Here is a 25,226-nt window from a genome sequence, read left to right as displayed (position 1 = left end):
TAATCATTATCTTGAAAAAGTAAATTTTCCATGCCTTAATTTAATTTTTAACTTTAATTAATTTGCAGCACTTGATTAAACATGAAAAATAAATACTGTATGCAAAATTTCATCTCCGAAATACGTCTGGTTAGCCAAACCGATAAATTATTGCGAAAATAATTCCAAAAATTATTAAAGGATAGGTTACTATGGAACAAGAAACTGCTATCCTCGCATTTTGGACACCCTTGCGGGAATTTGATACCTGTTTGCCAAGCGTTATTTTTTGAATTTTAAGAAAATACTAATTTTCAGTCATTAATTTTTTTGAGACAGCTGTATAACCAAATCTAAAAAATATTAATGCAGTGATAAATCACAAGTATAAAGTCATCATATTTTGCGTATTTAAGATAGGATTTATTTAGCAAAATTTTGAGGTGATGTCATCAATTGTTTTTTAGGGTGGATGAGCAAATACATTCTGATCAAAGATTTACTATGTTTATGATAATCTTAAACATCTCCATGATTTTAAAACATTCGGTTTTGCAGTTCCTGATTAAATTAATAAAATAAATCACGCATTCAATAATTTTTTTGTGTCATCCTGTTTATGCAAATTCAAAAAATGTGAATAAAATTTATACCGCAAAATTTTGATGTTTCATAATTTTGATTTTTTTCCAAAATTCTGCACTTTTCGGATAAAACTCAATACGAAGTCATAAACTACATGTGTAGGACTATGTTATTTCATACAATTTAAAACCCATTTACTATGTGCAATTTTAAAGTGACGTCATCACATTGTTGGTGAGGACGATTAGACAAATTTTGGTTAGCGTTTTACCATCTACATGATATTCCTAATATACTCGTAAATACAAAATTTGACAACAATCGCCCCGTACTTTCGGAGATTATCTGCCTAATAAAAATCCAGGTCTGCAGACAGACGGACAGACGGAAATGGGAGACCTATTTCTTCGTCCTGTAGGGGTAATGAAAGGTCGAGAAAACGTAGAAGTAGAGAGTCGGCCGATGGACTTGATTACAATACTTCCTTTACTTACGCTCAGTAAGTAAAAAATTAACTAAATGCGAAATTCTAACGAACAGAAATAAATAAAACATTTGCCGACAAATATATTCATTAAAAAAAAATTGAATAAAAACTAAATGTTGCTTTAAAAAGATTGTTGTCGAAATCTACCAATAGATGTACAAATTAGATGTAGTTAAAAAATGATTTCTGTCAATTAATATTAAGTGAGAATCAATTAATTTAGAATATAATCAAGTTCCTATCTTCAAATAAAAATTAAGTAAAATATGGATACGTAGATCATTATAGCGAATTTGAAAATAAGAGAGGATTAAAAAAAAACTACACTTACAGAAGTATACAATTTTGCACTTTTCAAATTACATTCAGTTAAACGCTTTGGTGACCTAACCTGACCACGTTCATTATAACTATAAATGCTCATTCACAATGGGCATAAAGCATAAGGATGTCATAAGGATTAATGCATAAGAAAATTATGTTTAGTGCTCTATTATGCTTCTATTCGTTTACAATGAGCATAATGCTTAGGACATCCTTATGCTTTATGCCTATTGTGAATGAGCACTTATGCTCATTGTGAACGAATACAACCATAGAGCACTAAACATAAATTCATATGCATTAATGCTTATGACACCTTATGCTTTATGCCCTTTGTGAATGAGCACTAAGGCATAATTATGCAAAATTTTGCGGAGTCGTTTTCTAATTTCTGAAATTAATTGTCAAATGTTGAATAATTTTTATATATTTTTCAAAAAATTGACATATATCGTCTACTAAATATAAATACAACGATCTGATTTAAAAAAAATAATTTTTAACTTTCATTTGTTTTTATCTACGACATAGAACTTTTGTTTTTTAAATGACACCAGACACTCTGAATATTTTTTTAAGATTCATGTAGAGATTTTTTCTAAATTTATTGATGTATCATAGTGTACATAATACGTTAATATTTTCAAACATTAATAATTTAATACATCATATTTGCAATAAAATGTCTTGAGTTAATAATGTTTTCGTATAGAAGTTTAATTTTCAAATTTAAAACTCCTATACATTAATAAGTGTTATAAACCGTGTTAAACTTGCTATGTAACAAAAATTTTGGTACATTTTTCCGTCACAGTTACCTTGCTAAAAAAATTAAATTAATTTTTACCACAACTTTTTAACAAAATGCGAAACATGGTACATCAATGTATTCAGAAAAAAAAAATCACAAGAATTAAAAAAAATATCTAGGATGTCATTTAAAAAACAAAAGTTGAATGTCATAGGCAAAAAAAAAAAAGTTAAAAATCAGTTTTACAATTAAGATCGCAATACATTTAAAATGATTTAATTTGATCTATTCAAAAAAATAAGATAGCTACGGTCCCGGGCTTTTTTTTTTTCGAACATATGGTATATTTAAATTAAAAAACCTTATCTTTATTATTTTTATTAAACATAAGGCTGAATTATGTATTTAGTTAATTAGCATTTTACCCCCGTCTCCACGATAATCCTAAACTGTATCTATAATTTCAAAATAATCTGTATAGTATATAATTTTGGAAATTGTCTCTAACAAGAACGGCGGACAAATGACAATGAAAGACATAATTTTTCATATTCTAGGTCTAATAAGAGTTATGTAACATCGAGAAAACATGAAACTAGCCATTCCTCAAACGATTCATTGTAAAAATGCTTTATTAATTCAAATAACATATTTTTACTTAATGCAAGCAGTCAGATACAAGTAGAATAAGAAAAGCACTCATGATTTTCTTAAATACTGAACTGATCTGCTAGAATGCAGTGTTGCAGATTTACGGATCTGGTAACGTTGGTCCGATGTGGACGATTTTATGCAGGCAGATATTATATACAGCTAAGCGACACGACGCCCTCTGCAGAAAAGGGGAATGAACTATTTCTGTATAAAATTTGACGTTCAACAGTTTTACCAGACCCACTTTTTTATTTCAATTTTTAATTGTACTGGGCTCAAGAAGGCGATATACATGGTTAAACGTTATCAGACCCGAACCCGGGTCTGGTAACGTCTCAAAAGGTCTGGTAACGTTTACTAGATATAGCGAGTCGGGACTGTGTAAGCGGTATAACAACTATATATATATATATATATATATGATGAAAAGAACTGGTGCCAGCATGGAGCCCTGCGGAACTCCATACTTGACTTCACTTTCTATCGATGATTTACCCTTCCAGAAACCCTCTGACCAGTTCTTCTGAAAGTTGTTTGAGAAGTTCCGTTTCGTGTCAAAAATATCTTTGGTTTTTTTCGGTTTTATTTGGTTGAAAATCTTTCGGAAATCATCTTCAGTAGTGTCAAAAACAAAACAAAATTTTAGTGACATGGCAATTATCTTGTTGGAGCAGATGTTCTGCTGTGATGTTTACATTTAATGGGATACTTGTTGCCGTAGTTTTTCGAACAGACGCAAAAAATTTGTTCAAAACCTTAGCTGTTAAATTTAAGTTTTCTTCTTTCATGATTTTTTTTTTTGTAATATTGACTTCCACATGGCCTTCTGTTTATTTGCTGCATTATTCACAAAATATTCATTTATTTTCATGGTTGAATTTTGAATTATTTGTTGATACAGTTTCTTGTAGTCTTTATCGTCTTCATATGACTTTTCAGTTTTTTCCATGCTTGATTTCGTGTGGAGTACTTCAAGGTGATTTTCCATTTTGATTAACTCTGCGGATTTATCAATTGTTGCAAAAAGCATTTTACGACAAATGATGAAAGCGCATCCGAAGCTTTCACCATTTGCAGTCTTGTCGGTTAGGATACTTCTGAAATCACCAAAATTATTTACTAATTCTTGTCTTAAACAGTGTATATTTACATCTGACATTTGCCTAGATTTGACGATCTTATATCTATCTTATATTCTACAGCTCTATTCTGTCTTGGAATGCAACATTTTAGAATGTGCTTGATGATCTGACATATGTAGTTCTTTCCTCTGTGTTGTAGTATCATTTTTACTAAAATTAATAAAAAGTTGTCATTGTTGTTTTGTTCTGTATTCCGGACCGTATAGTCGTTATTAATTTCAAGCCGAATGTACGAAGTTCAATTAAATATTTAATTGCGATTAAATTTTTAACACGGAGTTAAATTACCACGTGACCGACTGGACGCCAATCAGACGTTGCTAAACGCCTCGTTAAATGCCCAATTAACTTAACTTCAGCTAAAGTATTATATAAACTGGCCCTATATCTCTAGTATCTACCTCTATTGGGAAACAAAGTTCAAATTGAAATCTCCTGTAAGGACAATTATTTTATCCTTGTATTTGTTGATTATTATCATTGTGAGAATTTGTGTCAGTATTTCGGAAAATACATTTAGATCATTTTTTGGCATTCTGTATGCTGTGACAACTATAAAATTTATCCTTTCGACGTATATCCTCATCAATTCTGCATCTAAACTATTGCCTTATTGCTACGAATGCGACTCCATGGCTTTTCTTCATCAACATAATAATATATATACGCTGGGTTGGTCCAGTTTGTTTTTTATTGATTGTATGTTATAATTTGAGATCAAAAAGTGATTCTTAGCTGGTTCTGGGAGTTCTTCTGGGTCTTTTGACTCGATGTTTGTCGGTTTCTTCGGGTTTTTGTGAAAAAACCTAGTACCGTACGCATCATTTTGCCAGTTTTCCGCAAAGTTGCCTTTTCATAGTTGTTTCTTTCGACTGCAATCTTAAAAGATGCGTATTTTTCGGAAAACTTGTCTGGTTCAGAGCACTGTAACTTGACCACATTTAGAATTGCTTTTTGGTAGTTTCAGTACTGAATCTAGAAGCATAATATATGAACGCGTTCTTTGGGGTCATATGTATTCCTGCGAGTTCTTTGATGTTTTTGGCACCAAGGACTCCATTTTCTTCGGGCTTTTCGGAGAATTTGACCTATTATTCATTTCCTTAACCGCTTTTCTCTTTCTTTTCTTTTCGACCTGTTTCCAGTTTTCTTCTTCAGGAACCTTTTTTTCAACGTTTACGAAGTTGGATACTACTTCCTTTCCCACTGTTTTTTCTTGGTGGTTGTTATTGTTCTTTGTTGTTGTGTTTCTTTAATTATGATTACTGTATCAATTTTTTTTTGGATTTGGTCCCTTGAAACTATTAATTTCTTCACTAACTGGCACAATTCTGTCACGATATTATTCTGATCAAAGTCAGGAACGTCGAGTGACACTTGAAGGAGTTGGCGTATCTTTTTTGTTACGCCACATCACGCTAAGCACTTCCACGTTGCCTTCTTCCTATGAAAACCCCTCATGTTTATATTTTCACATTTATTATTGTAGCTTTTGTCACTCCATTGTTGATAACTGATATTCAAATAACTACATTGATTCGTAACATTTAATTTCTTTGTTGAAGGTTACTCTTACTTAAAGGTCGACTTATTTCACAATTGTTTTTACCTCTCCAGAATGGAGGAATTAACGATTTTTCACCTAAATATTTTGTGTTTGATTTAGGTGCGTTTGTCAAACCCTGATGTTCATCGCTTTGCATTTGAACGCATTCCGTTGTAAAAAAAATCATCTCCAACGTAAGGTTTCATTTTTGTTGACAGTTCAAGGTCAAATTTTATGTTTTCCACCGGTTTTTAAAATTTTGTTCAATGCCAAATTTTGGCGAATGAATCACACTAAAATCGAAAAGCATTTGTTGATTATGGAAAGTTCTTAAATAATGATTTGACCTAGCTTGGCTGTGAAAAACTCAACCTGACAACTTTCTTTATTAAACAAATTTACAGTTGGTGATATTTTATTATCTTAAGGTCCGACTATAAATTTCAAAATTTCGGACATATAAGAAATCCAAATTGAAAAGCATTATGATGTTGATGTTTTTTGGGCTTTTAGTAAGAATCATTACCTACATCATAATAGAAATACTTATTCCGTTTCTAAAAAAGCCATTACATTTACGAATAAAACAGTTTATTCATAATGAAATTGTAGAAGAAAATCGTGGATAATTTTAAAATTTAAGGAAATGTAAATGACACGGAAATCATCGTTATTCACTAATATTGATTTATGCAACTAATAAAATTAAAGGATTTTGTAAACAATTAGTGCTTTATTAAGTATCGGACGAGCACCAGCAGCACCATAATTTGTAATCGAGTTATCCTTGGAAAAGATTTAGCAACATTGTTCAGTTTGTTCCATAGTCGATTCCACGATAATTTTTAGTTTATTGGATCAAAAGGTCTTTTCAAACATTATTTGTTTAGTATTTTTATAAAAAATTAGATTCATAAAATAAAATTATTTACTGTTTGTTTTTTAAATTTTATTTATATTTTCGTAACAATTAGATGTAGCCTAATCCATAGGAGTATGGGGCATATCCTAAACCAGTGTAACCGCCATATCCAGCATAACCTCCATAAAGAGTAGTGCCCAGAATTTGGGGTTCCGGTCTAGGGGCAGCCAAAGCGAGAGCTACAAGAGCCAAGAAGACAAACTGGAAAAAGAAAATGTTTGGTATATTACTTTAAACCAAGAAACAAATTCTTAACTTACGAGTTTGAACATGTTGAAGTAGTTTCTTAGATTGGTCTGTGGTTACCACTGGTTTCTATACTGTTTTGTACGCTATTTATAGTGACTTTTTGGGGGTGTGTCTGGTTGTAAGTTACTTATTGTCAGGAAGTTCTTTTAAAGTACATGTACGCAAAACCACTTAAAAAAACTGGATTTCGCTTTAATTAACATACATAACACCTGGTCTTAAAACAAATTTATTGAAATAAAGTTGTTACAAGGTTGTTATTCTACAGGAAAATATTAAAAAAAGATGGACCAATTTATTATATTTGTTTACAAGAGGTTATGTTAATTATTACGCATGCCAGTTAAAAATTTCTGTAGCAACTGTGTATATTTACAAAAAAAATATGCATTGCATATATAAATATGTATTTATCTTTATTGGTATTTAAGTCACATATCTGAAACATTTAATTTAAATTAACGATTTTTCGGCAAAATAAATACAAAATGAATACTTGTTAACTTTAATGCCAATGAATTTTGTACCTGTAAATTTTTCACAAACTTCCTACTCCAGGCTTGGAGGACATACCATAATTTTACTATAAATATTGAAAACATCATCGTGGTTATCATTATTACCACTAACTTCCAACAGTTCAACATGTTCAAGTTTGTAAGTTTAAATCTGTTACCATATGAACATTTTAATAAAACAATACATTTTTTTATTTCAGTTGCTTTTCTTGGCTCTCGTCGCTTTTGCTTTAGCTGTCCCTAAAGCCCGCCCTCAGTACTTGGGCGCTGGTCTTTATGGAGGTTATTCATCTTTGGGATATTCGTCTTTGGGATATGCTCCATATGGTAGTTACGGTTTAGGATATGGATATGGATACATTTAAATTTGTACTTATGATAGACTTTTACAACAATAAAATTTATTAAACAAAGAATTTGTCTCTTTTTGGGGTAAACTGAAGACTTTGCCACACGAAAATATATATATATATATATATATATATTGGTTTTTATTCGAATGGTAACTTTATTTTCTTTTCAGCAAAACATAATTTGTTTGGTAAATTGCCATTTATAATAGATATTTATTTTATTAGGAGTTTAAGTGATACTTTATGTGACTGAGTATGGACGATTAAACGCCGAGCGATAGCGAGGCGAATTAAGTCCATACGAGTCACATAAAGTCAATTAAACTCCGAATGAAATACAATATTTTATTTTCAAACGATTAATCTTCTTTTGAAATGATTATTTCCTACCTTCTTGCTTCATTAAGGAATTGCCTTGATTTCACTTATCATGGTTACTATGGTTGACAACCACTATGATTTTCATATATTTATACTCCGGCGGAGTATAAAAGTTTTATTTATACGCCGGCGGAGTATAAGTAGTACTCATGTGCCGCTCAAACACGGTGTCATAGAAATGACACTTAAACCCCGGTAAGAACGTCATATAAGTGTCAGTTATATGACGTTTGAAAATAAAAGTATTTTTATATGAAATACTTATTTACATTTAGTTTTTCTTGGCATAATATTTTTACTGTAATTAACTGTAAAAATATCAAGATTTGTAACTTTCCTAGAACATATTCGTATGTACGTTTATTTATTGTCGGATTATTTCATTTGTTGTAATTACGAGTTTATTTTTGGGACTTCTAACATAATTTTACACTGTTTAAACTGTATAAAATAAAGTACATACTCTGATGAGGAATTCAAACACCAAAAACCCTTTTTTAAAAGAGAGCTGTCCATCAGGGGTTTTAAAATACTCCTTCTAAAGTTTAAAGTTATGCGCTTTGGTTCGATTGGGGTTAAAGCTCACCCTTAATTCCTTACGGTCATTAAAAGATGCGAAAATAACGTAAAACACTTTTCCAATATCATCCTTACAGTAGCACTTGAAAACTAATATGAGATATATTTTTTGTTTATAAAACTTTTTAAAACAAATCTATAACAGTATAGACAAAACTATTTCCTACCCGAGAGTAAGAAATCTTTATTTTTGCAGCCAACTCAACGTCCTCTTTGGTCAGTTATGCTTTTAATTTATTAGGGTGAAGTTCACCATTGAGGGATGGATTTTAAAGCAATTACCGAGGAAGTATGCAAATGAGGTGGCCCTTGTTATCGATACAAAGTGTTTTCCTTTGGAATAATCATAGTACATAACGAGCATGGAAAGTTAGTGATATCGTACGAGTGAGAATTTTGACGCACGAAATCTTACGAGCAAATGATGCACACTTTCCAGCGAGTTTTGTATATTATTTTTCCTACGACACTGAGAAGAGTCACTTATTGCAACAATATTTATTTTTTAAAATCAATAAAATTAATGGTCAGATTATTAATTTGACAGTTATTGAAAGTGGGGTTGCTTAAAGCATTGGAGTTGAGAGTCTGTATCAGTGTCTGATGTTGATATTGAATGTTAGAATGTGAAGGCGAGGAATTGATTATTTCCAGGTCTATTCTAATGTTTGATAATGCTGAATCAGTAACCGCATTTAATATTTCGGCGGTAGCAGTAGCGGTTTTCATCCACCATTCCGTGGAGTATAGTGATGTCGATGTCTCCACATGCGTGGTCAACAAGAATGGCAGTTGGCTGCAAGCACATCAGTGTAACAATATTCTGAACAACCGCCACATTTTTGATTTCGTGTTTTCTAATTTTAATGCCTCAGCAGACAAGTCGGACAGTTCTTTATTTACTGAAGACTTGCAACATCTAGCTATTTTTTCAGTTTTAATGCTCGTTTTTCCAATTTCCTACTAAATAATCTTACCAGTAGCTATAATTTCCAAAGAGCTAATCATACTCTATTATATGATGTTTTAGTAAATACTGACTGGACTTTTTTAGCATCATTTGATGTAGAAGAGGAGGCATGCACACAATTATATAAAAAAAAATCCTCGCCCCTGAAGTACTAGGGAATAAATACAGATTCCTCGAAAAATGATAAAATTAAAGTTTACGAATATGTGTGAATTGTTAATGTACAGGCAAAGAAGCAAGTTATGCGTTTGTTTTAAGTGCGTTATTCCATAACAAAATTTTATGATGACGTGACACTTAATCAAGGACACATCAATTTTATCAATTTGAGTAGATGCAGTGTAATATATTGATACAGCCAGTGCTGTACATACATTTTCAGCAAAACGGGGTACACCATTCTTGATTTGTGCCCACGCTACTCAATACGGAAGAACACATCTTTTTACGCAAATTGTGAGTTATAAAGTAATAATATGTACCTTATTGTGAAGACATTCCAGGATCGATTGTCTACAATTTCATTGGGTAACGAATTTTTGTGTTGAAAAACCCTACTAAATGGTGAATAGGAGATAACCAATTGGTCAGTGCTTGGAAGGTAATTATTAGGCCAACTCTTATGCGTTTTTGAGCCAAACTGGGTAAGTTCAGCTGTAAGAGTCTTTCGGGATAATGAGGATTCCAAACGGTATTAGCAAATTCAAGAATAGAATAGGCCTAACAATAGTCTTATACAATTTAATATTTAACCTCGAGAGGAGTGTTTTGCAAAAAACCTTATACAAAAGATACAACACAAAAGATCAGAACTGATGAAAACACCCAAATCTCAACAACAATCCTTTTTGACCAGTGGCGTGCCACCGATGCTATACGAAAACTTAGGATTGTAGTTTCTGATGTATAAAACTCTACATTTTTGGTATTGAGAGGCAGCAGCCAGTCCTGTAATCATTTGAAAATTGTGTTAAGATCTTGTGTCAGAAATTATTATTTGTGTTAGCATTATATAGCTTGATATCATCGACAAAAGAGGATGTCAGAGTCTCTTTAAATCGGCTGTATAGGCTAGAAAAAATAGTGGTCCTAACACCGAACCCCGGGGCATTCAGTACTTATAGGGACCCTTTATTCGGCAAAATTTTAAGAAAATGTTTACAATGCTTACGAGGGCTTTACAACGCTTGCCAAGTTTTCAGAGCATTCGGTTTTACAATTTCAGTATTACATAGTAAAATATTGTTACACAATGTTTAGGGTAAAAACTCAACACGGATTCACAATACACAAGTGCGGGACTATAAGTATCTTATTCGATAAAATTTAAATAATATTTACTATTGCAAATTTTAGAGATGGCATCACCAATCAAATTTTGGTTTGCGTTTTAATATGTAGGTACACGATATTCTTAACATGCATATAAAATTTAAGAACAATCGGTGTACCTAGTAATTTCAGAGATTATCATTCTACTAAAAATCCACACAGACGACAGACGCACTGAACCAGGAGACCTAATTTCTAAACCTAAATCTACATCTAAAACTGCTTTAAGTCAGTCTTCAGATAGTCAGTATTTTTTAGAGATAACCCACACGATATAGCATAGTCATATCTACCAAGAAATGATGGCACTTTTGAATTTTCTTAGAAAGACTAAAAGTAAGTTATATATTTTTTTTTTACTGGAAAATAATAATAATAATAATAATTTATATTATCATTGCTCGGAGAAAAAACTAAAGTGCACGTTCACGTCTGCATGTGAAAAAAAAAATGCGTGAAGTGCGTATATATAGCAAACACGCGACTGTCATTTCCAAATAACAAAACGATGTGGTCCACGTCAGTTTTATTTTGGCAATGATCCTATTACTAATGCATCATTGAAAAATTTAGAAAATGTAATTTGCTAAAAAAATCATACTGTCTAAATACGTGGTATAATTTTTAGCTTTACTCTGATTCTCTTACTGGATTCTTCTAGACCTTATTGTAAGTCTAACGTATAAATTGTCGAATTTCTGATACATTTATTTAAGGTGTGGTTCATCTTGATGATATGATTTACTTATTCTAGATTTCTCTACGGTTTCCATTCTTTAATGCTAGTTTCCCGGAAAATAAAATGGTAGACACTTTGTCCTCCTTCTGGGCTAATTTTGCCGCTACGGGGTAAGCTCGAATCTCTTAAATTTAACTGCATTCAAAATTTCTTACGGTTAATAATAATTTTTATAAATAGTGATCCTAATAATCGTAATAAAAACACTGAAGCATCTGAATGGATAGGCACCGTATAACATAACCACCAAAGGATACTTGGAAATTGGAGAAACTCTAAAAATGAAAGAAAAACTGTATGAAGAAAGATACTCACTTTGGAGAAATGTATCTTCACTTTTTTCGTAGTTGAAAATTTTAATTATTCTCGCCAGTTTGATTATAACGAAGATAAATTTCAAAAATAAATTGTGCAAAGTGTATGGTGAATATTTTCATTTTCTACTTAAAACTAAATTTAGACATACACAAAAAATATAACAAAGGATTCGATTTAATCCTGGAAGCAGAAGTGGCGATGGGCACTTCAGAATAAACCCGATCGCGAAATATCTAGAAAGAAGCGCACTGCTTAAATCGGGACCACCGCCGGGAATGACCAGTTGAGCCCAGTCAATGAGAGAATTTGTGTCTACTCAAATCCATTCTAGTCGAGTCGGAATTATTCTGTGCATAAGTGCTGCATAGTTATTCGTGTAGTTTTGTAACACTGTGAAATCAATTGTTGAAAAACGTAACATTATTTACATGAAGGCGAAAAACTTTAGTACATTTTAAGCAATAAATAATTGTTGTTGACGAAATCGACGGCTTCACACTATGATAATTCAAGCACGGCCAATGCCTTGCTGTGCTAGATGAACCCAAAACTTTTGCATGTAACCGTATGTGTAATATGCACAACTATTTGTATGCGACAAAAGAAGGAATGGCTGCTGAATTATTTTAAACCCATTTTTATATCAACACTAACTTTTCATCCACGAGTTTCTCCCGCGTGGACAATGTGTTGTGTTGAACTGCATTATTACCAAGTTTCAATTAAAAAATGTGATGAAGAGCATTCATACAAAGTTTCAAGTAAAAATTTACAATAGAAATATTTTTCCCACACAAACATAGCCACCACTTTTCACTCCCTTAGGGGCTGAATTTCGGAAAATACTTAAACACGTTCCTTGCCTGGAGAACACTGGACCCTAGTGTTCTTTTTGTACAATCTAATCTAACCGTAGGTAAATACTAATAACAATAATATAAATATCATCGATCGTGGTCACCCGTTCCCCTACGAGCTTATCTGGAATGTGGGTCCAATCGTCAGTCGTGGTGGCCATGCAGCTGCAGAATGGGCAAACGTACAGAAAATTTCAAAATCGCGTTGCCAAAATGGACAAACCTTCTAATGTCAGTTCTGAAACCAACGACACAAACGTCATCCTCATGTCGTGATTCCGCAGCCCCACTGGTAGACGCACAAGAAGAAGGTCCCCGAAGCGGAAAACTTCACATTTGGACTGCCCGGCGCCTCCACCATATGTGACAAATGTTCTAGGGGGGAGGTAGACGTGTTTAAAAGCCCAGTTCGTGTTTTAAGGTTTTTACTACACAAGAAACATTTTGAAACAGACTGCATAAATAACTCCGGCAAAAGAAGACGATTAACTGCAGCAGTACTACATTTTAAATTTGTACGTAGAGTAATTTTTGTTCACTATCTGGGTAATTTCAATTTTAGGATTGTTTTAACTGTAAAACAATATTGAAGAACTTCATGTTCCTGACGCTGATTCGATCTTTCAAGACAAAAATAACTCTAAATTTATTCAAGTTAATTCACTTAACCAAAGAGAAGTGGATGATCTAAGATATCATCGCAAAATTCTAAATTTAAAGTTAAAAAGAATGGCACAAAAATGCAAAAACTGTTTGGGAAAATTAAAAGACCTTGAAGTAAAAAACAAGAAAAACTCATTATATTTTCAAAACTGTTACGGAGACTTTATGACGACGCAGAAAAAAACGAAGAAAAGGCGATATTTCTTTTGCATGTACTTAAAAATTATGCACGAAAGGTTCCTCGATGGTGAGAACCATCTGTGCGGTGGTGTACCGTCCAGTGTCGGCTGGTCGAGGTGGGCAAGGTGGGAAATGCCCAGCCTAATTTTTTAGAGGTTTTAAAATTAGTAAAATATAAATTTCTCAAATTTATAAACAATAAAGCCGATAACAGATCTTTGCAATTCTGTTCTTTAAATTTTCTTACGTTCAACATGCTCATTATACTCCTTATTTTCCGATAAAACTGATCTAAGGGCTAGTCCGAGACGCCTGAATTAATCTGCGCGTGCGTTTCGTACCCAGATTAGTCTGAAAAACAGAGAACACTACGTTGTCGCAGGTCCTGTTGCACAGGCGGGCGTGGAGTGGGGACGCACCACGAGTCACCAAGCCCGGGCTAGCCCCTATTCCTCATCCAATGTCCATATTTTTTTAAGTTTCTATTTCTATCATGCCTTCAAAAATGCAAGAGGTTTATTTTTAAAGCGTGAAATGAATTTTAATGAAGGTACGATTTCTTCTGAATACCTAGAAAAATTGTATACTTTTCAAAAAGATTTGCCTATAAAACCTGTTAGACATTTAACAAAAAAACATTTATGGCCAACAAATTTTGAAAGTTTCAATGTCAATCGTGTGATCCAAATGTAGATATTTCGGACAAACGAATGGTTAAAATGGTTGAATGTTAATTTTCCAAATTATATTACAGATAATCGTTATTAGCCTTAAAAAAGGGTCAAATGATGCAACTGGTCCTAGGGCGGCAGAGTATGTTTTATGGAAAATTTTACGCTGTAGCATCGTAAAGTCTTCAAAATCAGCCAACACGATAAAATGTATTGATTATGTCAGTTCGGCAAAACTCAAAAAACTAAAGATTAATTAATTAAGATTGTCTTCTTACATGATTATCTAAATCACGTCCAAGTTCTCTCTTACGCTTAATATATTTTCAAGATCGTTGTGGACTAATTTATCTAAATTATCAATTTATGGGACTCTTAAAACAGTTGGCAGATATTGCTACCGAAATTTTAGCATATCTAACAAATAATGACAATTTTGAATCCACATTTAATGAGAAATCGCATCTTTGTTTCTAATAATTATAAACAACATAAAGAACAAATTTCAAAAATGATCATTGAACTAGTGATGAAATCAATTTTAAGTAACATTTGCTTGCAAAAAACCGATTCTGTGAAAAAACAATCAATTCGTAATAAACCACTGAATAGAAAGGTTTTCAAACTGCAATAATCAGTTATCTTTTTTCATATTCGGAAGCGGTTCTTATTTTTGGATATGTGTTTTTTTTTTTTTTAATATGTTGACTAGTATACTCGTACACAATTTTTCACAACGGAGAGAAGAGATGAACATCTTTTGAAGTTACCATTTCATTTTTATTCTAGACATCACCAAGTAGTTTTGTTTTTTCATCTTGGAATTCTGCTTTTCCATGTTTGTTATTATTATTATTAGTAATGTAAATAGTTAAACCTATCGTTCTTTTTACTTTTGTACGATTTTATTTGTTCTGTTTGATGGATACTTAACATTTTTGCGTCTTTCTGACACTTTTGAAACACAAACGTTTGCTATGTCAATCAGTAAGAAAAAATTGTATCGATAGATATTTTTGAGGTTAACAGAATCAATTTCAACAGTCAAGTGGAAATGGACACATTGTGACGGCGCTACGGAGCGTAGTGGGGGCAGATTAAGTTGGCGGTGCTTAAACGTTGCCCCCAGTATAAAATGAACATCCTCTTCAAATTTCAAATTTCTATCATTAGTGGTTTGGACTGGATGTTGATAGGTCAGTGAATCAGGATTCAGGACACTGCCTTTTATATACTCGTATAAATTACCAACAGTGCAAGAAAAACACGATCAAAAACAACCAAAAATTGTCTTTGATCCTTGGCATTTGAAACTGAAGCTTTGAAATTGATAGTACTCTGATAAGACGAAAATTCTGTCAAAGACACATCATCAAATATCTTTGATTTTGTTTTTACTTCTCGAGCGTAAGCAAAGGAAGCATTGTAATCGAGTCCGTCGGCCGACTCTCTACTTTTACGTTTTCTCGATCTTTCATGACCCCTAGAAGACGAAGAAATAGGTCTCCCATTTCCGTCTGTCTGTCCGTCTGTCCGTCTGTCCGTCTGCCGTCCCGGATTTTTATTAGACAGATAATCTCCGAAAGTACTGGACCGATTGTTGTGAAATTTTGTACTTATATTAAGAATATCATGTAGATGGTAAAACGCTAACCAAAATTTGTCTAATCATTCCCACCACTAATGCTATGACGTCACTTCAAAATTGTACATAGTAAACGGGTTTTCAATTGTATAAAATAACATAGTCCTACACATGTAGTTTACAACTCCGAATCGACTTTTCACCCGAAACGTCCAGATTTTTGGAAAAAAAATCAAAATTATAAAACAACATTTTGAAATTTAATTTTTAATCTGCTAACCAGAATGCTTTGAAATGTTGCAGATGTTTTAAGGCTATAAAGAGCATCATAAATCTTTAGTCAAAAAATATTTGCTTATCCCCTCCAAAAACTTGATGACGTCAGCTCAAAAGTTTGTGGAATAAATCATATCTAAAATGTACAAAATATGATGCGTCTGTACTTGTGATCTATCACTCCATTCATATTTTTTGGATTTGCATATACAGGTGACTCAAAAAAATTAATGAATGTGTACATTTATTTTACTGATTTACTCAGAAACTACAAAACCGAATGCTTTGAAATCTTGCAGATGTTTTAAGGTTATAAAGAGCATAATAAATGTTTAGTCAAAATATATTTGCTTATCCCCTCCAAAAAATTGATGACGTCAGCTCGAAAGTTTGCCGAATAAATCCTATCTAAACTGTAAAAATATGATGAGTCTGTACTTGTAATTTATCACTCCATTCATATTTTTTGGATTTGCATATACAGGGTGACTCAAAAAAATTAATGAATGCGTAAATTTATTTTTTTGATTTAATCAGGAACTACAAAACCGAATGCTCTGAAATCTTGCAGATGTTTTAAGGTCATAAAGAGCATAATAAATGTTTAGTCAAAATATATTTGCTTATCCCCTCCAAAAACTTGATGACGTCAGCTCGAAAGTTTGCCGAATAAATCATATCTAAAATGTACAAAATATGATCAGTCTGTACTTGTGATCTATCACTCCATTCATATTTTTTGGATTTGCATATACAGGGTGACTCAAAAAAATTAATGAATGCGTAAATTTATTTTACTGATTTACTCAGAAACTACAAAACCGAATTCTTTGAAATCCACTGCGAAAAAAAACATAATAGGCATGCAGTCGTCACGTTTCCGACAGCGAGGGAAGTACTGTCTAAACTCTTTAGACCAATTTTTTATTATTCTCTCGATCGATATCACAGAAGGTAGACACTTGTGTCCCTAGATATACTTTGGAATAAGATATATGTAGCGGACTTTCATTAGAACTTCCCTCGCTTCTGAAGTACTAGTCAAACAAGTCCACTATAAAAAAAATGATAATACCAATCATAGTGTAAAAAAAATGACCCATGAGGGCATCGAATCAGCGAAGAAGTGAAATTTTTTATTACATTTTTTAAAAACAAATATCTCTATTATTAATGGAAATTTGTAACGCAGTTTTAACCACTGTTTTCTTTGATTCGGGGAATATTGTCTATTTTTTTGTGGAAAATGAGATACACTAAAAAGAAACTTTTAAATTAAAGAAATCGAAAATTCTAAAATTAGAAAAATCGGGAAATTAAACAATCGGACAATCAAAAAGTCGAAATCTCCATAAATCGAGAAATATGTAGAAAAATTGGAAAACCGAATGTGTAACAAATCGAAAAATTGAAAAATCGAAACGTCTTGAGGAAAAAACCCACCTCGATTTCATTTTTAATGAGTTCTTCATTTGTAATCAGATCGAGGGACGGAGTTTAATTGCAAAATCCATATTTCTCTAAACAATTTCTCAGGGGTCCCAATTGTCTTTTTTAAAAATGTAGAATCTTCCCAAGGATCCCATTTATTACGTAATATCTCGTTTTCGGGGCATTTAAACAATGAGAAACCATTTGCGTTTGTATTACTGCAGTTTCGTACGCAGCAGACGACGACCATTCTTTTCGACGTCTACGTGCTACCATTAATTTTGACGTATCGTGTCACAACTCTTTTCCAAAGTATATCTAGGGTCTCTAATAGTAGACACCATTGTCAAGAATAAAATTCTTGAACTAAGAAACTGTGACAAAAGTGTAATTCAGTATTTAGTTTTAATTAAAACTAAATCTAATTTTAATATGTAAAAGATAAATCAGTGTAAAAGTTAGGACCCTGAGTATTTGGGAAAATAGAAATACCTCGAAACCTGTTCGCTCATAACAAAATAGTAAAAAGCAAGATCTTGATATAATTATTAGGCAGTGGCGGCTCGTCATATGAGGCAAGTGAGGCGGCGCCTCACAGCATATATCTTAAGAACAGATTGACTTAATTTATAATTAAAAAAGACCTTTCAATGCATTTTTAGTTACAAAAATATGTTGAAATGGTAAATCTGTAGATTATTTTTTATTTTTTACACTTTCTGCGGACATTTTCCGTTGAATACTGTACGATTTATCCCCCGAATTCTTTAACTGAAGCGGCCAGAGCGTCGGTTCACTTAAGCCAATGAAGCCCAATCACAGACACGGATTTCCATGACTCAGCTGCTATACTCCTATACATGAATTCGCTCGGAACTGAGGCGATATCTTCGATGCTTCTCGGCCAATTTCGGCGGACCCATTAAACCATTTTCCCATTTATTTTACAGAATGGAAGGGGTGCAGGGTGCGTGGGTAATTAGCATAAACGTGAATAAAAGTCCAGGAGTTGGTGTTTCGTGTTTTTGTCTCTTTCATAGGTACAGGGTACAGGTGAGTGAAAAATGAATCCCGAGTACGATATTGTCATGTTGCTTCTTGAAACGCCGTTTTCACGACGAACCGAGTTAGAACGTCGGTAAATTTTGCTAAATATCGAACAGTCAAAACCGTTAACTTCCATTGATAAGCGACAGTGTCATCAGTACTCCAGGTCTTTTAAACCAGCCTGGTACGAAACATAAACGGCTCTGCCGTAGCCGTAATATTTATGCTGAAAGTCTATATTGTTGGCCGTGTCTACTCTTAGGCAATGTAAAAAACACATGGACGACGTCTCCGGGATATAACGATTTAAAGAATTTCATTCGAAGTGCAAAGTTACATAAAAGTTCCAAAGTACACATTAAAAATTTCATGGGCTTAAAAGATTTAGAAAGGAACACAACTATTGCCGAATCCCTCCAAGAAAGTGCTAGTTTAAACAAAATTTTGACTTGTAAAAACATTGTTGATTAAATGTGTTATGGGTGTTAATATTATTATTATTATTACTATTATTAGGACCCACTACTGACTGGGAAATGAACGGTATTCAGGCAAGACTTCTATCATTACTAACTACTAAGACCAAGTAATATGCATTAATCACATTAATTTAATTCATTTTATTATTGATAATATTCAGGGGCGGCTGGTCAGGGGCGGCAGGGTCGGCCACGCCGTACCAGTCATTTTAAAATACTTAGTAAGCGTTGAAATTAGAAAATAAAAAAAGAAATAAAGTTTGAATGTACGTTAGGATAGATCATATATATTAAAAATATATTTTATTATATTGTAGGTACAAAATAAAGCATTTGTTGCTAATTTTAAATGCTGATAAACACGCTTTGCCGGCGAGATTTCGGCACGCCGTATCCAGGAATGCATTATGCTCGATGTTTCGACTTCGTAGCAGCTTACGATTTCATCGTTCTCTTTGTCTAGTACACTGTAGTAGACAAAGACCTGGCGGAACGTATGTTGTGCCAGGTCCGGCGAAATCCTCCTTCGCCGTACCCAGCAACGCGAATTTAGTTTTTAAAACGCTTAATATTTAAGATAGCTAACCAAATTACAAAACAATAACGGCTTCGATGTTCTTCAGTGCATACTATTTTTTTTTTAATAATAATTGTCGATTTAATACATTTTCCTGTGTATGAATAATAAACGAAAAAAATTACATTAAATTATCTAAAATTTTATTTTTCGTACATAACTTAGCTACAACATAAATGCGCTTTTTCTGTATTTTTAGCATCTAAGCGTTTTCAGATATTTCAGAAACGAATTTAAAGTTTTAAATCATTTTAATTTTTCAATTATTTAATTAATTTATTTGACAATTTGTCATATACCTACATTAAAAAAAAAAAAAATGTAAATGAAGATAGTTAAGAGTTGGTACTTTTATTATTACTTTTTTTTTATATTTTTTAACTGCATGTCATTATTTAATTATTATTATTTAATTGTGGATGTCCGGGGTCGGCAAGCCGTATAGCCGCCGGTCGACGCGGAACTCAGTAAAAATAATGTTTTCGGTGGTTCTCAATTAATGATAAAGCAGAACAAGTAGAATTAAGGATTAATAGTATTTGGAATCAAACTGACATTGTCAATTTCCTATAAAAAATTATTTTAACAGGTCGAAACATTTGAGATGTTTTGTACATCCTGGCACGTAAAATGTCAGTGGTTAATGAGTAGCAGCCATACATTACGAAAATATATAACACCAAGGTGTAGACTCAAAATATTTGGCCGACCCGAAATTTTGACCCACCAGCCGCCACTGATAATATTATTGTCAAACTTCTATCATCGCCTTACCACATCAGACAGTCACGAGCCGCCACTGTTATTAGGCATAGAAAAAAAGACCAATGGGTAAAAATAACTTAGAGAGATGAAAAGAATGGAGTAAAATACTTAAGTGCTAAAACAAATAAAAGATAATTATTATATCAGGTGCTATGAATCTAAAATCTACACTTTACAATTTTAAATATATACATAAATATGCAGTGAAATATATATATTATAACGCTCTCTATCGAATGTTATCGTCGCACCAGCAGGAACAGTAGATATTTACAGTTTGTTAACATACAGTGGTATAGATGGCGCGGATAAAATTGTGATGTGTGGTGGGGTGACTACGAATTCGATTGCACTCCAAACTCCTCGGTCTTTTACGTCAAACAGCCGACGTGATTGAACGTTCAAATACCGAATTCAGAATACTCCCAAAGATTGTGCTTTTCTATTTGCTTTTCACGACCAAATCACCGTAAGTAATCTTCATGGCTTTAATTAAGTGTTTAAAGTATTTATAAGCACGCAATGCCCTGCTTCAACGCAGAAATTCCAAATCATCGTGTTCAATTATTAGTATAGCGGCTTTTTCGTAGCTGTTCCACGTGGTTCGCTATTCATTTCTTTACGCAAAAATTAAAACAATGGAATGCAATTTTAGGTGAAATATCCTTTTTGCGTCAAATATCCATAATTATAAGGAAGTGTTACTAATTGTAATAATGGCTTTTTTTTACTTTGCCGGCCGGATTTTTTTTTGTTTTGATTTAATCTGTGGGGAATTCTTATTGCGGCAGCTGTATAAATAAATTTAATTTAAAATTTTCTAAGTCTCCGAATATATGAATGCAATTTTTGCTTAACAAAATAGGTAACTTAACGCCCACTTCGAAAAATCTTTTGCGTACTCCTTTGTATTTACGTTTATGTCGCAAAACATTTTTTAAGAAAATATTTTAATTACCGGTTTGGCAGTTTTAACGTACAAATAGTTGTTGAAATTACCAACAGGTGTTCAAAAATGTTTTTGATATTTTGTTATGACCTATAGGTAGAGATAAGCGCAAATTCTTCTTTGTATCAAAGTCTGATAAAGAAAGTATTATATTGCATAAAGCCAACTGTTTAAAGATATATATGTAGTAAATTTAGTTGCGTTATAAAGTTTCTGTTGGTTTGTTATATTTGTGTTTTGTAAAGTGAGAGAGGAAGTTATTTCATTGGTTTAGCTTGACTACATACAACTATTTCTGATTTCATATCCGCATATTTTATTGTTTCTATTAACTCCTGGACGTTTTTGCTCTTTGTTGACTTATTAATTTCCACGGAAATATGTCGTATTAACTCACTCACGCAAACACCTATTAAAAGAAGCCGCCAAACATTGTCTTATTTACACTGGCAGTTGCCCTATATATTCTACTAAAAATAGAACGGTAATCAAATAAGCAAAAGAAGTTTTGCATAATTAAGTGATTAATACATTATTTGATAAACAGAGAACGTAATATTTGTAATATTTTTGTTTAGATGGCCCATTCCGATAATAACGTACTAGAAGACGGCCTCTCCGCCGAAGAAATGATGAATAACGGCCATGGTCTCACTTACAAGTAAGTCGATATCTTACTTCTCTAACTTTGTCTACTTTAAAATATTCTCTTTGAACAGCGACTTTATAATACTACCCGGATATATTGATTTTACGCCAGATGTTGTGGTGAGTTTGATCCGCACTCATTAGAAAATACATCCAATTAACTTTCCATATTTTAGGATTTAACAACCCAACTAACAAAAAAAATTACACTAAAAGCCCCACTCGTTTCTTCACCAATGGACACGGTCACAGAGGCGGCGATGGCGATAGCTATGGCTGTATATTTTTTGTAAATTCTTAAGATTCTGTACTCACTATCTATAATTTAAGCTCTGTGGTGGTATCGGCGTTATACATCACAACTGTTCGCCAGAGTATCAAGCTAATGAAGTACTTAAAGTAAAAAAATATAAACACGGATTTATCCATAACCCCGTCGTTTTGTGTCCTACAAATACGGTACACTTTTCTCAATTATATCAACCTCAAAAACATTAGTCACACATTTCTAGGTAGCTGATGTTCTTAAAACTAAAAAAGAACAAGGCTTCTCTGGCATTCCAATCACACAAGACGGAAAAATGGGCGGCAAGCTCGTCGGAATAGTTACGTCACGAGATCTGGACTTTTTAGAAGATCAGAATTATGTTAATACCAAGCTTGAAAGTGTGAGTTGATTTTACACAAAAAAAAAACTTGCACTAAATCTACTTTCCACAGATTATGACAAAGCTAGACGATCTCGTTACAGCTCAGTTGGGAGTAACACTTCCAGAAGCCAATTCCATTCTTGCTAAAAGCAAAAAAGGTAAACTTCCCATCGTCAACGCGGAAGGAAATCTAGTCGCGTTAATGGCACGCACAGATCTGAAAAAAGCGAAAAGTTACCCTACTGCATCCAAGGATGATAATAAACAGTTGATTGTTGGGGCAGCCATTGGTACACGTGACGAAGACAAAGAACGACTTCGACATCTGGTCACTGCTGGAGTTGATGTTATTATTTTGGATTCTTCCCAAGGCAATTCAATATATCAGATTAACATGATAAAGTTTATTAAGCAAACATACCCGAATTTGCAAGTGGTAGCAGGGAACGTTGTCACTGTCAAACAAGCAAAGAATCTTATTGATGCTGGTGCTGATGCTTTACGCGTAGGAATGGGAAGTGGAAGCATCTGTATCACCCAGGAAGTGATGGCAGTAGGGAGAGCTCAAGCGACTGCCGTTTATCGAGTCTCACAGTACGCCAAAAAGTTTAACGTGCCAGTCATAGCAGATGGTGGCATTCAGTCTATTGGTCATATTATCAAAGCTTTATCTTTAGGAGCGTCATCTGGTAAGTAGATATTCAGAAACTGTCTTCAATATGTTACTAATGGTGTTATTATAGTGATGATGGGTTCTATGTTGGCGGGAACTTCAGAAGCTCCCGGTGAATATTACTTTTCTGATGGAGTCAGATTAAAGAAATATAGAGGAATGGGAAGTATAGAAGCTATGGATAGAAAAGATGCTCAAGGTTCAGCGATGAACAGATATTTCCATAGTAATGCAGATAAACTAAAAGTAGCGCAAGGTGTTAGTGGTAGTATCGTCGATAAAGGTTCAGTATTTCGCTTTGTTCCGTATTTACAATGTGGACTTAGGCATGGATGCCAAGATATAGGAGTAAAATCGCTAATCAAACTAAGGTATTATCAGTTTCCACGTAATTTTGTATCATCTATTTTGTGAATATTTTAGATCCATGATTGATTCTGGAGATCTAAGATTTGAACTGAGATCTCATTCTGCACAACTGGAAGGGAATGTTCACAGTCTGTTTTCCTATGAGAAAAGATTATTTTAAGTGGGATCAACTTCATTTTTATATTTAAGAGAAGAACTAAAATTATTTTTGTATAAATCATAAAGGACGTGAAACCCAGCATGTACATATGAATTTGTTTTAAAACAAGAATGATAATGAACTGAAATTGTAAATGTTAGGCAATCTACTAGTATATTTTATTTTATACGATCTTGTTTCAAAGTATTTAAAAAAGGTTATCGTTGATAAAGTAGATACTTCCATTGTATCGTGATTAATATGTGTACCTTATTTAAAAAATATGTATATAAGAACGATATACTGTCGTAAAATCGTGTTTTTACTCTGACGTAAGACGTAACCCCTTCTCTATCTGGAAACCTGAACATGTGCTGACTGAGAGACTGAATAATATATTTTACGTATACCTACATGTACAGACAAAGAGATTGTGCGGAGGATGGTTAACGAACAGTATTGTTTCGTCACGTGGTCAATCAATATTATAACGAGTATTGATTTGAAATGCGTAATGTGTAACAATATGCGACGAAAATTGAATATTTACTTTCTAAAGAGTAAATCGTGCTGATGCGCCATTAATTTGGAATGCTGATTGTATTAACAAAGATATCTGATTAGGCTCAACATGATTTTCCACTTTCCTGGTGGATTCAAATTCGTGCAAATCAGAACTACATGTATCTTGTCACTGTTTGTCGTATAATTAATTTATTTTTGCAGTCAGTAGCTAGTGATCTTTCTCTAGTATCCATAAAGATTTGTTTATATTAATCGTATTATTTTTGTTTTACCGTTTTGACTGGTAGTTTAATCGCCACTAGCATTAAACTTTTTCACGTTCTACATATTTGTACCTTCAATTAGTGTAAAATTGTTACTTTATTTTACATAGTCACCATTTACGCAAGTTCTGAAAATAATTACATATTTTTATTGCATGGCAACTTGGCAACAGAGGAATTTGTATTTTGTAAAATACAGCACGTAATATTTATTATTATGCAATAATAATATGCTATCGATTTTGTAGCAAACCGAATTCATTTTTATTTGCGCATTTCTGTATTTTACTGAAACCAACACACAAATATTTTGATCATTTGTATGTATTATACATATTAATTGCAACGTTTTATATTCGCTGTTCAAATTTCCGTTTTGAAACTATGTTGAAGTTCATGCGGTTTTTTCTTGTCCTCATTTTTGCCGGGATTTCATCATTACCTACTTTGATAGTTGCTTTTCAGCCCCCTCCATATTTTTGCATTTTAATACATATAAAGCTACTTGTTCATTTTTGGAGTTCACCACTTTTGCTATGAATGCATTCCACGATTTCAAAACAACGTAGGTCTTCCATTTTGTTGACGATCACAGCTTGTGGCTGAATTTTAAATCTTCCGCGTATTTCATATTTTTTTGCGCATGCCCC

The 25,226-nt window shown here is 33.0% G+C and overlaps 1 protein-coding gene and 2 long non-coding RNA genes across 3 annotated transcripts; 2 read left to right on the top strand and 1 right to left on the bottom strand.

The window, feature by feature from the left end:
* Window positions 1–6,402: 6,402 nt before the first annotated feature.
* LOC135123145 (uncharacterized) lies at window positions 6,403–6,814 on the bottom strand. Its single transcript, XR_010279555.1, has 2 exons — window positions 6,651–6,814; window positions 6,403–6,591 (listed from the first exon to the last, which is right to left on the bottom strand). It is a non-coding gene; the product is annotated as an uncharacterized LOC135123145 (long non-coding RNA).
* A 277-nt stretch (window positions 6,815–7,091) lies between these two features.
* On the top strand, window positions 7,092–7,573 carry LOC135123146 (uncharacterized). The gene is made up of 2 exons (XR_010279556.1): window positions 7,092–7,296; window positions 7,358–7,573. It is a non-coding gene; the product is annotated as an uncharacterized LOC135123146 (long non-coding RNA).
* Window positions 7,574–20,727: 13,154 nt separating this feature from the next.
* On the top strand, window positions 20,728–24,102 carry LOC135123704 (inosine-5'-monophosphate dehydrogenase). The gene is made up of 9 exons (XM_064048557.1): window positions 20,728–20,829; window positions 21,888–21,970; window positions 22,029–22,077; window positions 22,134–22,235; window positions 22,288–22,416; window positions 22,470–22,625; window positions 22,678–23,296; window positions 23,351–23,651; window positions 23,704–24,102. Exons 2-9 carry the CDS (start codon window positions 21,888–21,890, stop codon window positions 23,807–23,809), a joined length of 1,545 nt encoding a protein of 514 aa, XP_063904627.1. The 5' UTR covers window positions 20,728–20,829; the 3' UTR covers window positions 23,810–24,102.
* The last annotated feature ends 1,124 nt before the right edge of the window (window positions 24,103–25,226 follow it).

Source organism: Zophobas morio, unplaced genomic scaffold (genome assembly GCF_036711695.1).
Source record: "Zophobas morio isolate AGI-343-1 ecotype UQ-CSIRO unplaced genomic scaffold, CSIRO_AGI_Zmor_V1 ptg000006l, whole genome shotgun sequence".
NCBI classification, from domain to species: Eukaryota; Metazoa; Arthropoda; class Insecta; order Coleoptera; family Tenebrionidae; genus Zophobas; species Zophobas morio.
This window is presented reverse-complemented; position numbering and strand designations above follow the sequence as displayed.